We start from the raw sequence: 13,251 nt of genomic DNA, 5'->3' as shown, positions 1-13,251 counted from the left end.
TTTTTGGTGTGTCTTCAACTTCCTCGATTGTCGGTTTGTCGTCGACAACCTCCTCGGTTTCGATGACCTCCTCCTTTCCATCAGACCTTGTTTTCTTGACTCGTCGTTTTTTAGACTTTTCAACCACTGTTTCGACTACTTCTGTAGTTTCTGTTTCTGGAGTTTCCTCGGTTACAGTAATATCTTCTGCCACAGGTTTTTTAAATGGTTTGAGAGTAACCTCTTCTATCTTTTCTTTGGCCAATGGCTGCTTTTGGGTTTTGGTTTTCTTTAGATTAACGATTTCTTCTGTCCATGGAATTGAAGTTGTTTTATCTCTTGGTTCTTTTGTTTCTTGTACATTTTTAATGTTTTCTTTTTGTGATTTTGAATTATTGGTGATTGTAGTAATATTCTCATTAATTTTGGATTTTTCAGGTGTTTTCAAACTTATATTTTGTTCTGTCCAAGGAGTTATTTTTTTGGTTTGTTCTTTTTTATTAAAGTATTCATTTGATGTATCGTTTTCATGTTTTGATATATTTTCGTGTTTTTGTGAATTTTCTATTATTTCATGTGTTGTGCTTACATTTGGTGTTTTTAACCATGGTCTTGTAGTATAGTCTAATGTTACATTATGTTGACTTTTTGTTTCAATATTTTCAATATTTTCAGTTTTTAATTTAGGTTTGTATTCATCTGGGACAATTTCATAATTATCGTTTTCCTGTTCTCCAAAATAATATTGAGTTTGATCAATAAGAATTTTATCTTCCGATTTAATGGCTTGTTTAATTAATTTTGTTTTATTTTGTTCTATTATTTCTTTTGACACTTTAGAAGTTTCCTTTTGTTTTTTATTTTCAATAACCATTTGTGCTTTTGTGATAAATGTTTCTTCTTTTTGTTTATCTTTAGATGGTTGAACTATTTGTTCCTTTTCCATAGTTCGTGTTAATACTTTATTTAGTATATCCTTTGCCAACGATTTATTATTTACTTTCTTTGTATATAATTTTGTTAACTTATTAGTTACTTCGCCAACTATTTCATTTTTATCATCCTCATTTAAACTCATTATATCGCCTTTTTTCATTTTTTTCGCCAAAACTTGATTTATTATTTGTTTTGCTTTTTCTAAATCTTTTGTATCAATTTTATTTTGAATTAATGTAAATATTTGTTCTGTGACGTATGTATATATGAATGTACCTTCTTGTGTTACTGTTATTAAATCACCAATTTCTGTAGGTTCAATAAGTACATTCTCTGTAATTATGCTTTTTGATTCTACTGATGTTCTTCTAATTCTGTCAATTAAAATTCCTTTTCTCCATGGTAATAGATCATTATTTATTTCTGACCCCTTTTTATCAGTTTTAATATTTTTAATAGAAATTTTTGAACCTATTTCTTTATTATTTCCTAACCTTTGATCTAGTTGCACACTATCCACTACACCTTTATCGTCAAATGTACCGGTTTTATAAGTAACCCCGCGTTGTCCTGTAAAAACATTATTAGTTGTCTTATATTTTTGTTTGCAGTTATAGTATAACTGAATAGTTAAAATAAAAATAGTAAATTCTTTAAATAGCTTTTATTCTGTGGATTTAACAATGTGCTTCCTACAAATAAATGACTCATTTTATTTGTCTTGTTTAGTGTCACATGGAATTCATAACTAATTTTAAAACTTAATCTTTATAAATGAACATTTAATTTTAATATTCGAGGTCATCTAAAGTATTGTTTTTTATTATGAACATATTATTATATTATATAAATATATGTATTTGTGAACATATTATACACAGAGATTTTTAAAATTTGGCAATTGTAAAATCTATTTATTTTTGTTCTACCATAAATCAAATTAAAATATTTGTTTAATTTTATTGTACTTTCATTTTCGTAGATTATTTTGTCCTACATGTTTATGTTTGGGATTTTTTAGTAATTTCAATTTGAGCTAAATTTTCTTTGATTACATATAGAACAAAAAAATTGTAAAATTATTGTTTAACGGTCAAAAATGTTATACATTTTTTTAACTGTCATCAATTTATTTTCAAATTTAATTAAGTTTTTTAATTATAATATGTTATGAACACAACAAATTTCCTATTACAACTTTTCTTATAAATATTAATAATATACATTTTACAATAAATAATTATTTCATATAAAGAAATTAAATTGTTGTGTATTTTACTCAAATCTCTACTTAAAATGTGATGAATGATAGTCATTATTTATTAACCATTAACAATTGTGCCAAATTTTTAAAATATTCATTGATATTCTAAATTTTCTTTATTGATTAAAATAATATTGCCTTAAATATACTTAGTATTAAAAGACTATAAATGAAACTAAAAAATACATATTTTGAATATATTTTTTTTTTTTTTTTAAACACGTCAGAAGACACTTGTACCTCATAACTTTCAATATAATACCTATATATACCAAATCATATTCTGATAACCATACTAGTATATAGTTATTAATATTACCATAAATAGAAATAAAATATTGTCATAGTTTATTGTCACATATGGAAACGTTTTGTGTATTTTGTTCTAAAATGTACATGTATAGAACTTAATATTTATTGTAATAATTGTAATAACTATGTAATAAATTAATTTAAAACTCAAAGTCAGCCAAATGTATTTGGCATATGGAACAATGACGGTTCATCGACATAATTGTTACATGATTAATGTTGGCATTCAAATTATTAATATTATAATAGGTTTTTTTTGGTTTGTTTCTTCTTGGTAGGAGTTCAAATCCAACGGCGGCATGTTGAAGGTTTCATCGATGTAACGTACGTGTAGTGGCCCCCCAAGTGTGATGAAAGAGTTATTATTGCTAACCGAGAAGGGGAGATGCTACAGATGCCAACGTGCTACAGTAGAACAGTACGGTCTAAGGCTTCTGTCAAAAACGTTCATACAAGTACGACAAGAAAACAAGATTTATAAAATATTATTTCTATCTACTTCTATTTCTACAACTGAAAAGTGAGTAATAAAGATATATTGAATAATTACTTATGTACAGTTTAATTTCAAATCAACTTGATAATTGTATATTTTTATTATTTATACTAAACCATAACAAAACTTTTTTGAAATTTTCGTATTTTTTTTTTTTATACAAATTTAATACAGCTTACTGATTACTAATTATAATAAAAATGGCTTTATTAACTAACCTTTTTACCCGTATATGTATGATTTGACTATTATTTTTATCATTTAAAATATGCAATTGATATTGGTAACATGACAAATTGATTTCATTATTAAGTGATACATTACAATATAATCGATACAAAATAAAGATAAATGATAAATACATATAGAAATAATTTTATCACTCCGCTCAGAATCTAAAATATGGTTCAATATGATATATTATAATTATCGATGTAGACTTAGAGAAAAAAATAATTCCCATTTAAATGTACTTCACAAATACTCAATTTCAAAAACATATATTATTGTAATCAATGAAATTCTTAATAAAATAAGTATAGTTTCAAATTATTCGAATAATAATTAGATATCTATTCACGAAATATACTAACTTTCAATTTAAACAGTAATGATTAGATAATTTTTACACACACTACTGTTCAGACATTTTACTTTGAACCCATTTATAACTTTGAATTGTATTAATAAAATAACTAAACAAAAATATAATCGCTTTAATTAGTAAAAAAAAGCATAAATAAACAACAACGATTTAACGCACGAAATTGTACTTGGCTCCTTTTATTATTTATTATGTGTATACTTGTTTATATATTTATATATATATATATATATATACACACAATGTTGTGTGTTTGATCGAGATTATCGAGGCCATACAATTACAATATACACAGAAGTAGACCTAGTTATTATACTGACTAATACAATATAAATAACCAATACCATTGGTTAAATATACTTAAGACGATGCTACACCCACATGTGATATCTGTATCTGTATCGATCTTACAAACATACACGGTAAATTTGCTTTCAGTAGAACTGATTTTTTTATGTTAACTTTATAACATTAGAGCGAATTTGCCTAATTAAAAGGTAAGAACATTACCACTTGTCGGACTTTACGACATTCTAATTTTTAAGCAAATATACTATAAAATATAAAAATACTCATTACTTAATTTAAAATTGAAATATCGTGGAAAACTAACGACAGATAATAAATTGTGCTTTTGCCTTTAAGTCTGATAATAGATCAATTCGCTTTAATATTAAATATAACAACACAAAATCGGTTAAATAGTGAAAGAAAATTCGCCAAGTCGTATGTTTGTAAGACGAGGACAACGCATTCGAGTGTATATAGCACCCTCTTAATCCATACTATAATATATAAACTTAAAATTAAACAACGGGCAGTGTATCTTAAAAAAATCTGTTGTAGATCTATGTTGTATTACATTAAAAATCATAACCGCGAAAAAAAACAACAATTATTACGCGTGTACAATAAAAAAAAAAATAAAATAACAAAGCACACATCATGTTTATTAATAAATCAAAAATAGCCTAAGTAATGTAACCACGAGTACACGAAGATTCGCATTAGATTCGCATTAGTCACGCCGTGCGTAACGTACTAATTATTTAATCAAACAAATTTACGACCAGGTAACCCACGAGATTTTTCGTGACAACTTGAAACGATCGTGTAAGTCACGGACCCTCGATTACATATTTTGTTAGTTGCGCGTGTAATGGGACTGTGAAAAAAGGACTATTTTTAAACGAATTTCAATGTTTGCGGTCTTTTGGCAAACCGCGTAATCTTAGGGCGGTGGACCTGGGAATCCCGATTTTTACAGAACGTGTCTGTCGGTGTGCATGACCCGGTTAAGCGTACACGTACGACACCAAGCCAGGTAACCACACGACCCGTCTGGCTAAAAATAACACCATGACGCGACGATACACTACGTACCTATAGCTATTACATATAGGTAAAACTGTAATAATATTATGACCATATACGTCCGCAATTATCGTAACTCGGATGACGATAAATAACATTCGTTTCGGGCGAAAGGCAACCGCGGACACCGTCGGCCCGAACCGTGGCGATCCCCCGACGGTACGCGTTGCAGCTGCAATACAAATATTGTTATTTTTCAATCGGCCGAGGACACATTGCGAAACTAGTTTTTCACTACAACGGTCCATCGTTGGTTTTATTTGTTACAGACTCTCGCCGCGGAGATCCGCCGTGTTCGACTGGTTCACGGACGACTACCATCATTGGTTTGCAGACGAGAACGTTTCAGCGATTAACTATTGTACCATATTGGCATATTCTATTCTACACGATTTATACGAATCATAATATTATGTTTGTGTACACATAAAATATTATATTGTTTTATTATTTTTATTTTTTTAAACATTTTTTTCCGAAAATAAAGCCATACACATCTCGTTTGTATTATGTTATGTTTTTCCAATGATAATGATCATCTAATGATGTCGTTGACTTGGTATCCGCATATGTTTATTCCATCGTACAATATTTTTTTTTAAACAGTCTTTGTACAGCGCGGCAATAGTAGCAGCGACGGCGACGGCAGAGGCGATGGCAGTTCGAGTAGTCAGTGCATCTCCTGCAGCTGCAGATGTATGTACAAGCAAGGCCTTGAGGATTCTTTTTTTTTTTTTTACTCTCTTTTCAGGGTCATAAATCATTTTTTTTTTCTCTCTCTTGACGCTTATCCTGCGTTTCATCGCCGCACACAGATGTCACATGGCCGCCGTTATGGCAATCAATTAGAATCGCCAAAAAACTGACGCGTGCCAAATGTAAAATCAACACAATGTTGTAAGTTTTAATTATAAACGACCGTACGATTAGGTATAAAAACCGGAGTTCAAAAATTTTTACCCGGTAAAAAAGTGCCACCGTCGAATATACGTTGTTTTTTTATCCATGGCGCACACATGTGTGATATATGTACACACACCGAAGAATTTCCATAAATAGTGACTCGACGAGGGTTGTGCGCACGTCGCAAGGCAGTCCCGAGCACCACCAGTCGGTTCAGAAATAGATTGCCCTAACAATAATACTGTATTATTTCTTTTTCCCTCTCTCTGTCTCTCATTTACTCTTCCTCCCACACACGCTCTCTCTCTCTATCTCTCTCTCTCTCTCTCTCTCTCTCTGTCGCTCACTATTACTGTCAGCTCCACGCCCACACAGAAATTTCCTGTCCTTACACGTGTCCTCCTTGGCGGATTACCGTAAACGCAAACACAGCGTACAACAACTGCGGTTAAATTATGGCCCCGATAATCACATAGCATTGCTTTCGTATTTAAATATACACATTACACACTGATTTGCAGAATCGTCGAGTGCAAAATAATACGGACACTTGGCAAAAAAGAAAATCTTCCTAGACACGACGACGCAGCTGCAGCGATCGGTTGAACAAATCCCGTATAGTCGCGGTGCGCGATAACGAACAGACTCGTGTGTGGTCGTATTGGTTTTCGATCTTCTCAAGTATTATTATTATTATTATTATTACTGCCGGGGTTCGTGGTGCCAGGCGCTTACTATGATTGTTTGTTTTGCGATTCATCATTTCCCGGTATTTTAGACCAAATTCAACTTTTTATGGTTCTTTAGTCGTTAATTTTTTTTACATCGTGAATACGTATAGTCAAGCATAGACGTTGGTGACGAGCAGCATAATTTTTGTATAAAAGAAGTTAAATAAGAAAATACACGTACAAAATTGTGAACACAATAAAGGGTCTGTGATATTGCTCTTTACCACACACTGATTTTTTTTAACCATTTCAATGATGCCTTTTAATTTGTAGTAATGTTTTTCTGTAAATTTAACGATGATAAAACATTTAATCTTTCTGCAACATTTTTTGATATGAGGTTTATCAACAGACAAATTATTCTGCAGTACCGACAATTTCTATTTCGTAACATAGTTTAAAATTATAATTCAAAATCATTGTATATAATTATAAAAGGACGGATTTTCCGGTTGCAAATCTGTTACTATTTAGTATAATATGCTAATTACTAAGAAAAAAGAGTCCGACGTACATTCGTAGGTATATAATATATCCAACGTTTTATAGGTCAGAAAAAAAGGAAATATAGTTCAATCAGTTCCATATTTCAGTTTTGCAACCGAACTGTTAATGGTTTATACTCCATTAACATTACTTATCGACTAAATTACAGGATACATAAGTACTTGCATTCAATAGACGTTTATTAAACATAATAATAATGTAATATTTGTTAATACAATTTATTATATAATCGCACCAGCTTAAATAATTTAATAAATATAATATGATTATACAAAAACAAAATAAAAATCAAGTTAAAAATGAAAAATACATTTTGATAACAATAACTGTAGCCGTGAAAGCCATTAAATTAAATAAGACAAAATTCTTGGAGCACAATTATAATTAAAACTAATAAATAAATAAATAAAAAGAAATAATTTGTATAATTGTATGGCACTTGATAAGTATTCCTGGGTTAAAACGAAGCCTAAACACTAAGCTACATAAATTATCATTTTCTGTATCGGTATTATTAAAATAATAAATAGCACTCAACCTTCACGGATTGACTAAAAAAATAAAGGGAGAGAGCGAGAGAGAATAAACAAATAATACTTAAAGCGTATTTTCCCTCGATAAAATATAATTCTTAAATTATTATTTGAAAGCACAGGTAGCATTTCCATATGTGACTTATTGATAATATTTTAATTCTAATAACGACACAGTATATATATAAATATATATGTGTGTATGTGTGTTTAAATATATCATGTATTATAAATATATATTTGCTTATTGCTTATATAATTATACGTAATCGTGATTATTTCTTACTTTTCACCGTAAGTTTGGCCGAGGTCTCTACTTGTCCAGCGCTATTTGTGGCACGACATGTGAAAACACCAGAATCTTCTTCGTATGTCGATGTTATCAACAGAACGGCCATATTACCTTCATACATCATCTGTAATCACGCGTAGATAATTTGTATAAATGAAAACACAAAATTTGATATTTAATAAATTAAGAAACCAAATGATCTGATAATCGTCATAATCTAATGATAGATATACCATGTATTAAATTTTAAATTATGTTAAATTATATACAATAACTTCATACATTATAAACATGACAGATCAAACGATGACTAATACTGTTCTAAGTATTATTTTTATTTTTTTTTTTTAACTTTTATACATAATCTGACATTTAAAAAAATTATTGTCTTGTGTATACATTTTTTTTTAGATTTTTTCTTATGAATTTAAACAAAGCTATATTTAGTTTCACAATAATTTCATTTTTTATTTGCAGAAAACATTTTGGTGTAAACCCAATTTCAATAGTTTTGCATATCACCAATGATAATTTTAAAATTTAATTTTAAAACATCAAATATTCTCGATTTTAAATTATAAGTGGAGCGATAATATATTTTTGGTGGGAATCTATATACACGATAATCGTAGTTGAAAAAATGATTCGAATTTAAACATTGAGGATAGTTTGGATAGAAAATTGTATCTAATTTTTTATAAATTTATACTAAGTTCCTCATAAGTAGTTCATATTGAAACCAGAAAATCTAAAACATATTTAAATTATGAATTACGATATTATCATTACTTTATTATAGTTTAAAAACATTATTCATTGGGACAAAACTTTTACGTATATTATTATACCTAGGCATTTTTTACACACGACAATATTTTCAAATTCAATATTTTCACCTAACATTAATTTAAACTCTAGTTATACTAATAGAAAAATTATTTTAGTAACATTAATAATAATGTAAAAAAAACATAATATGAAATTACTTAGTGAAATAAAACATATAGGCTGATAAACTGTTTCAATTCAGAATCGTTTTCTTTTTACATTGATTATTGAATTCAAATTTAAAGGCGTCGTTCATAACCAAACACTTTCAAAAAAAGGTAGTCGTTCAAAACCGCAAACTTATATATCTGAATCCCGCATATTTTCCCCAAATCAAACCGTTCAATACCGCACACATCAATATATTTTAATAACATATACATTTATCTAAAATAACTTTATCATTTAGTACCGCACACTATATTTAATCAAGATCACAAAATCTAAAACCAAATTTAGACTCATACGAAACAATAACGTAAACCGTACACGTAAAGTATGTAGGGAAAAAGAAAAATATATTTTAAATTTATACAATCGTTTCTTGACCAAGAAAATAAATTTAATTGATTATTTAAAAACATTAGGGTGTACATTTATTTCAATTTAATTATATATAAAATTATTTTTAATTTATAATAAATTATTTTTTTATAATAAAATATGCTTAATTTTTAACTGTCAATCAAATGAGTACAGTTTTGAACTATCAACCTTTCAAATTTACCTTTTTAATAATAGAATAAATATGTGCAATATTGACGACCGCCGAAATTGAAAACATGTGACCTACTCGATATCTAGCATAAAACAGATCTATAGGTATCCAATTGTACAGCTTATTTGCTCCTTTATACATATATTTCAGAATTCGAGAGAAGTTAATAGAACTTAGAACCTAGATTACATACGTTTTCAATCAATCGTATTTTTTATTTAAGAGATTGGAGGATACTACTTGGATCACAAAACTAATTTACTTAACTTTAATAATAAAAATCGATAAATTTAATAAAACTTGATTGTATTTAAATGCTAAATGAAATAAAAAATATAATAATACAAGAAAAATCAAGTAGTTACATAATATTTATAATTGAAAATAAATAGTAGTGATGTGTGACTTCAAAAATAATTGAAAACTTTACAATAAACTTTGAAAATCAAGAACGAAATAAACAATATAAGCAAGTATAATTCAAGGTTCACGAAGACTCATTTTAAAAATATAATGATTTATGATAACTTACAAATCTATAAGCAAAGATTCAATGGCTAATCCAACCACACATTTTTTATATTTAAACTATTTGTCAATAAATATCAAAATCGTATAAAATACATATTATATAATTTACAATTAGATATTTGGTATAAACTTTTTCCATATTATAATAAAAATTTTACTTCTATAAAATAAAATAATATTTCTCTTATTTTTATGAATAAAAAACTAGGGAACTCGTTCTGATTTATAAGTTTTTAGTAAGTGTCTAGTGCACCTAATTATAGAGCGGGTCACAGTAATTATTATGTATAAATCATTCATAAAAATATGTATGTGACGTCACCCATAATCTTTTTTTTAATTTCAGTAGAAAAATGTATGAGAAATCTTGCATTATATGCTCAATGTTCAAGTATTAAAATTAAAAATTGTATGCACTTTTAACTACAAAAATAATTATCAAATTTTCGTGCTTTGGTCAAAATTTTAACTTCAAACGCTCATAAAAAAAAATCATGTCTATTTAGCTAAATATTTTTTAAGTTCTTAAAAATAATTATGAGGAACCTTGCATTTAATTGTCGAAATATTTTACTCTCAAGTAAAAATTTTATCATACATAATGACATAATACACCACTTAAGTTATTATTTCATTGTAAAACAAATATATTTATTTCTCCGCCCAAAATCAAAAACTGTATTCATAACGGTGATTTTGTAGTTAGGGCCTATTTAATTAGTCCTTCAAATATTTATGAACCAATAAATTTATATTTTATTTTTTATTGTATGTTATATTATTTGATTTTAATACAAATGAACTCACCTTAAAATCTGGTGTTTCGGGAATAAGTATTCCTTCTCTGAACCATTGTACAGACGGTGACGGTTGTCCCGAAACTTGCGTGCGGAACTGAGCCGCATTACCTTCTGGGACGATAACGTCTCTCATCGGGCTCAAGGTTGGAGCTATGTCTTGATTATCAGGTACTGAAACATTATTGTATGATTTATTAAATTTTATTCACTCGGAAAAATGTTTTGTAACTTACCAATGACTTTCAAATTAGCTGACAGGACAGCTTGACCGCCGGAATTCGACACTAGACATTTGTACGTGCCTTCGTCCTCTGGGAACACTTCAGATATATGAAGTGATACTGTTTCCCCATCTTGTGTCATACGGAAATATTTTGATGGTTTAATCACTTTATCGCCTTTTTGCCATTTTACGGTTATTGCTGAAATAATTATAATAATAACAATATAAGTATAAAGTTATCACTTTATTATTATTTTTTTGAGACTTACGAGGTTGTCCAGAAATCTTACAGCTAAACGTCACAGGTTGTCCCTCGTGAATCACTTGTCCGGATAACGGTTGAGTGATTGTCGGTGCCTGTTCTTTACCACTAGGTTTTAATTTAGGCTTATCTTTCTGTTCCAAAGGTTGAACTACTAACTGAGCTTCACACCTTGCTTCGCCAGAATTGTTGATGGCTACACACTCGTAGGTTCCACTATCTTCAGTGACTGACTCAATAATCAAGAGCGTGTATTGGTTGTCTTCGTCCACTGTTTTATAACGAATGTCCTGGGTGATTTTCTTTCCGTTCTATATTAAAATAAAATTTAAATCGTTTTTAAAAATACAGATTTTTTGAAAACTTCTACAATTATTTAAATATACCTTTAACCAATATACGTCCAGTGGCTTATTAGCACTGATTTTAACGTCAAATCTGACTAGTTGACCGGCTTTAACGACTGATCCTTGCATTGTGCTAAGGAAGCTTGGTGGACCGGGTCCTTTCCTGCCAACTTGTTTACGTTCTTCGACAAGTAAATTGGCACTGCATTTTGCCTTGCCACCTCTGTTCTCTGCAATGACGGCAAACACGCCAGAGTCTTCCATAAAAACCTTAAAACCATGATAATATTAAATAATATTCAAAGCAATTTGTTTCATTGATATATTGAACATGGATTATTACTTGTCTAATAATTAGTATTGACTTAGTACTAAACGTGTGTATTTGGAAGTCAGGTGAATTTTGGATTAAAAAGTCTTCTCGGTACCATTTAATCGTAGGTAATGGCTCGCCATCGAATTCAACTTCAAAACGGGCTTGGTCTTGTTCGAATGCGCGGCAAGGTTGAATTTTAGTTGTAAATATTGGTGGTTTGGACGGTTCCTTGAAAAAAGATAATACTAATATACATAAAATATTCATATTGTGATTTATGATTATTTCCTTACAACTTTTCCTTGAACTACCCTTTCTTGGTTTTTACGTGTATGTTCTACTTCAGTTGTCTCAGTGGCAGTAATTTTTCTACGTATTTCTTTATCACCTTGTATCTACGTAATAAATGTAAATAATTATTCAAAGGTTAATGTTAATTTTTTTAATTTCCACTTACTTCTTTTTGAGTTTGTTGCTGTTTCGCTACGTGAATTTCTTTTCCGTGTACCGCTGACTCAGATGGATCCGGTATTATTTGTGGACTTTGATCACCCCGTGCTTTAAGTAATTTTGTTGTTTGCCAAGGCATTAATTCTTCTTTTTTATCTTTAACTCTAAATAAAATAAATTTTATTTTATAGTTAATTGTATTAAATGATATATTATACATTATTTTAGAGTTAATTAATAATAATAATAATAATGGCTTTACAATGATTCTTCGTAATTTTTAGACATATTTTTGGATGTAGTTTTCAATTTCTCGCCTGCAATTGATACTTGATGATTAGCTTCTCTGATTCTTGCCTCTTTTATCACTTGATCTCCTTCCAACTATAAACCAAATCAATAAATTATATAAAAAAAATTAATTATTTAAAAATATGTTTAAATCTGTGTTATTTATTCAAATTTATCCTCAATTCTTTAAAAATAATTAATATAACTATTATTTGTATACTAATATAATAAAAGAACACATAATTAATATAAAATAATCATATTAAAAATCTAAATTTTATCAGTATTAATTTGAATTTAATGATTAATATTAGTAGTTACTAGTAAGTTGTTTTATAAATTATTAATTATAAAAAGTCTAATCTTTCACCAATATTTTGAATAACATAATAGCATACATGTATAATATACGACTTAGGTACTAAATAATACACAAGAATCAATTTATTTTAGTTAATGCTAATTTCTTTAAAGTAAGTATAAAAACTTGATAGTGTTTAAGTAATAAAATATCAATGTTTTAATTTATTAATGTATATATATAACATTTACTT

General features: G+C 28.5%; 3 protein-coding genes across 3 annotated transcripts in view; 1 reads left to right on the top strand and 2 right to left on the bottom strand.

Annotated features, from left to right (window-relative positions):
• LOC112600803 (titin-like) overlaps positions 1-1,497 on the bottom strand; it is a gene marked incomplete at its 3' end in the record, with an annotated part of 24,754 nt that extends 23,257 nt beyond the window's left edge. The window contains exons 1-3 of the mRNA XM_025348104.1: positions 1,459-1,497; positions 1,192-1,345; positions 50-1,122 (exon numbers count right to left, since the gene is read on the bottom strand). Coding sequence (XP_025203889.1) covers positions 50-1,122; positions 1,192-1,345; positions 1,459-1,497 — 1,266 coding nt within the window. The remainder of the gene's footprint in view (positions 1-49; positions 1,123-1,191; positions 1,346-1,458) is intronic.
• Positions 1,498-2,827: 1,330 nt separating this feature from the next.
• Positions 2,828-5,468, top strand: LOC112600865. The gene is made up of 2 exons (XM_025348188.1): positions 2,828-3,011; positions 5,235-5,468. Exons 1-2 carry the CDS (start codon positions 2,842-2,844, stop codon positions 5,371-5,373), a joined length of 309 nt encoding a protein of 102 aa, XP_025203973.1. The 5' UTR covers positions 2,828-2,841; the 3' UTR covers positions 5,374-5,468.
• A 2,212-nt stretch (positions 5,469-7,680) lies between these two features.
• LOC112600860 (titin) overlaps positions 7,681-13,251 on the bottom strand; it is a 35,667-nt gene continuing 30,096 nt past the window's right edge. The window contains exons 54-62 of the mRNA XM_025348180.1: positions 12,669-12,790; positions 12,414-12,570; positions 12,250-12,351; positions 11,984-12,184; positions 11,680-11,910; positions 11,301-11,604; positions 11,042-11,230; positions 10,816-10,979; positions 7,681-8,055 (exon numbers count right to left, since the gene is read on the bottom strand). Coding sequence (XP_025203965.1) covers positions 7,915-8,055; positions 10,816-10,979; positions 11,042-11,230; positions 11,301-11,604; positions 11,680-11,910; positions 11,984-12,184; positions 12,250-12,351; positions 12,414-12,570; positions 12,669-12,790 — 1,611 coding nt within the window. The 3' untranslated portion in view covers positions 7,681-7,914. The remainder of the gene's footprint in view (positions 8,056-10,815; positions 10,980-11,041; positions 11,231-11,300; positions 11,605-11,679; positions 11,911-11,983; positions 12,185-12,249; positions 12,352-12,413; positions 12,571-12,668; positions 12,791-13,251) is intronic.

This window comes from Melanaphis sacchari, unplaced genomic scaffold (assembly GCF_002803265.2).
Source record: "Melanaphis sacchari strain LSU unplaced genomic scaffold, SCAv2.0 Contig72_pilon_pilon, whole genome shotgun sequence".
Classification (NCBI taxonomy): Eukaryota; Metazoa; Arthropoda; class Insecta; order Hemiptera; family Aphididae; genus Melanaphis; species Melanaphis sacchari.
Note: the sequence above shows the minus strand (reverse complement) of the source record. Positions and strands in the feature narration are given on the sequence as shown.

Bases quoted from the DNA above. Each gene is read 5' to 3' on its own strand.
- LOC112600865 (XM_025348188.1), top strand. From the start codon at position 2,842: ATGAAAGAGTTATTATTGCTAACCGAGAAGGGGAGATGCTACAGATGC. The intron at 3,012-5,234 runs GTGAGTAATAAA...TATTTGTTACAG, and splicing joins TCTATTTCTACAACTGAAAA to ACTCTCGCCGCGGAGATCCG.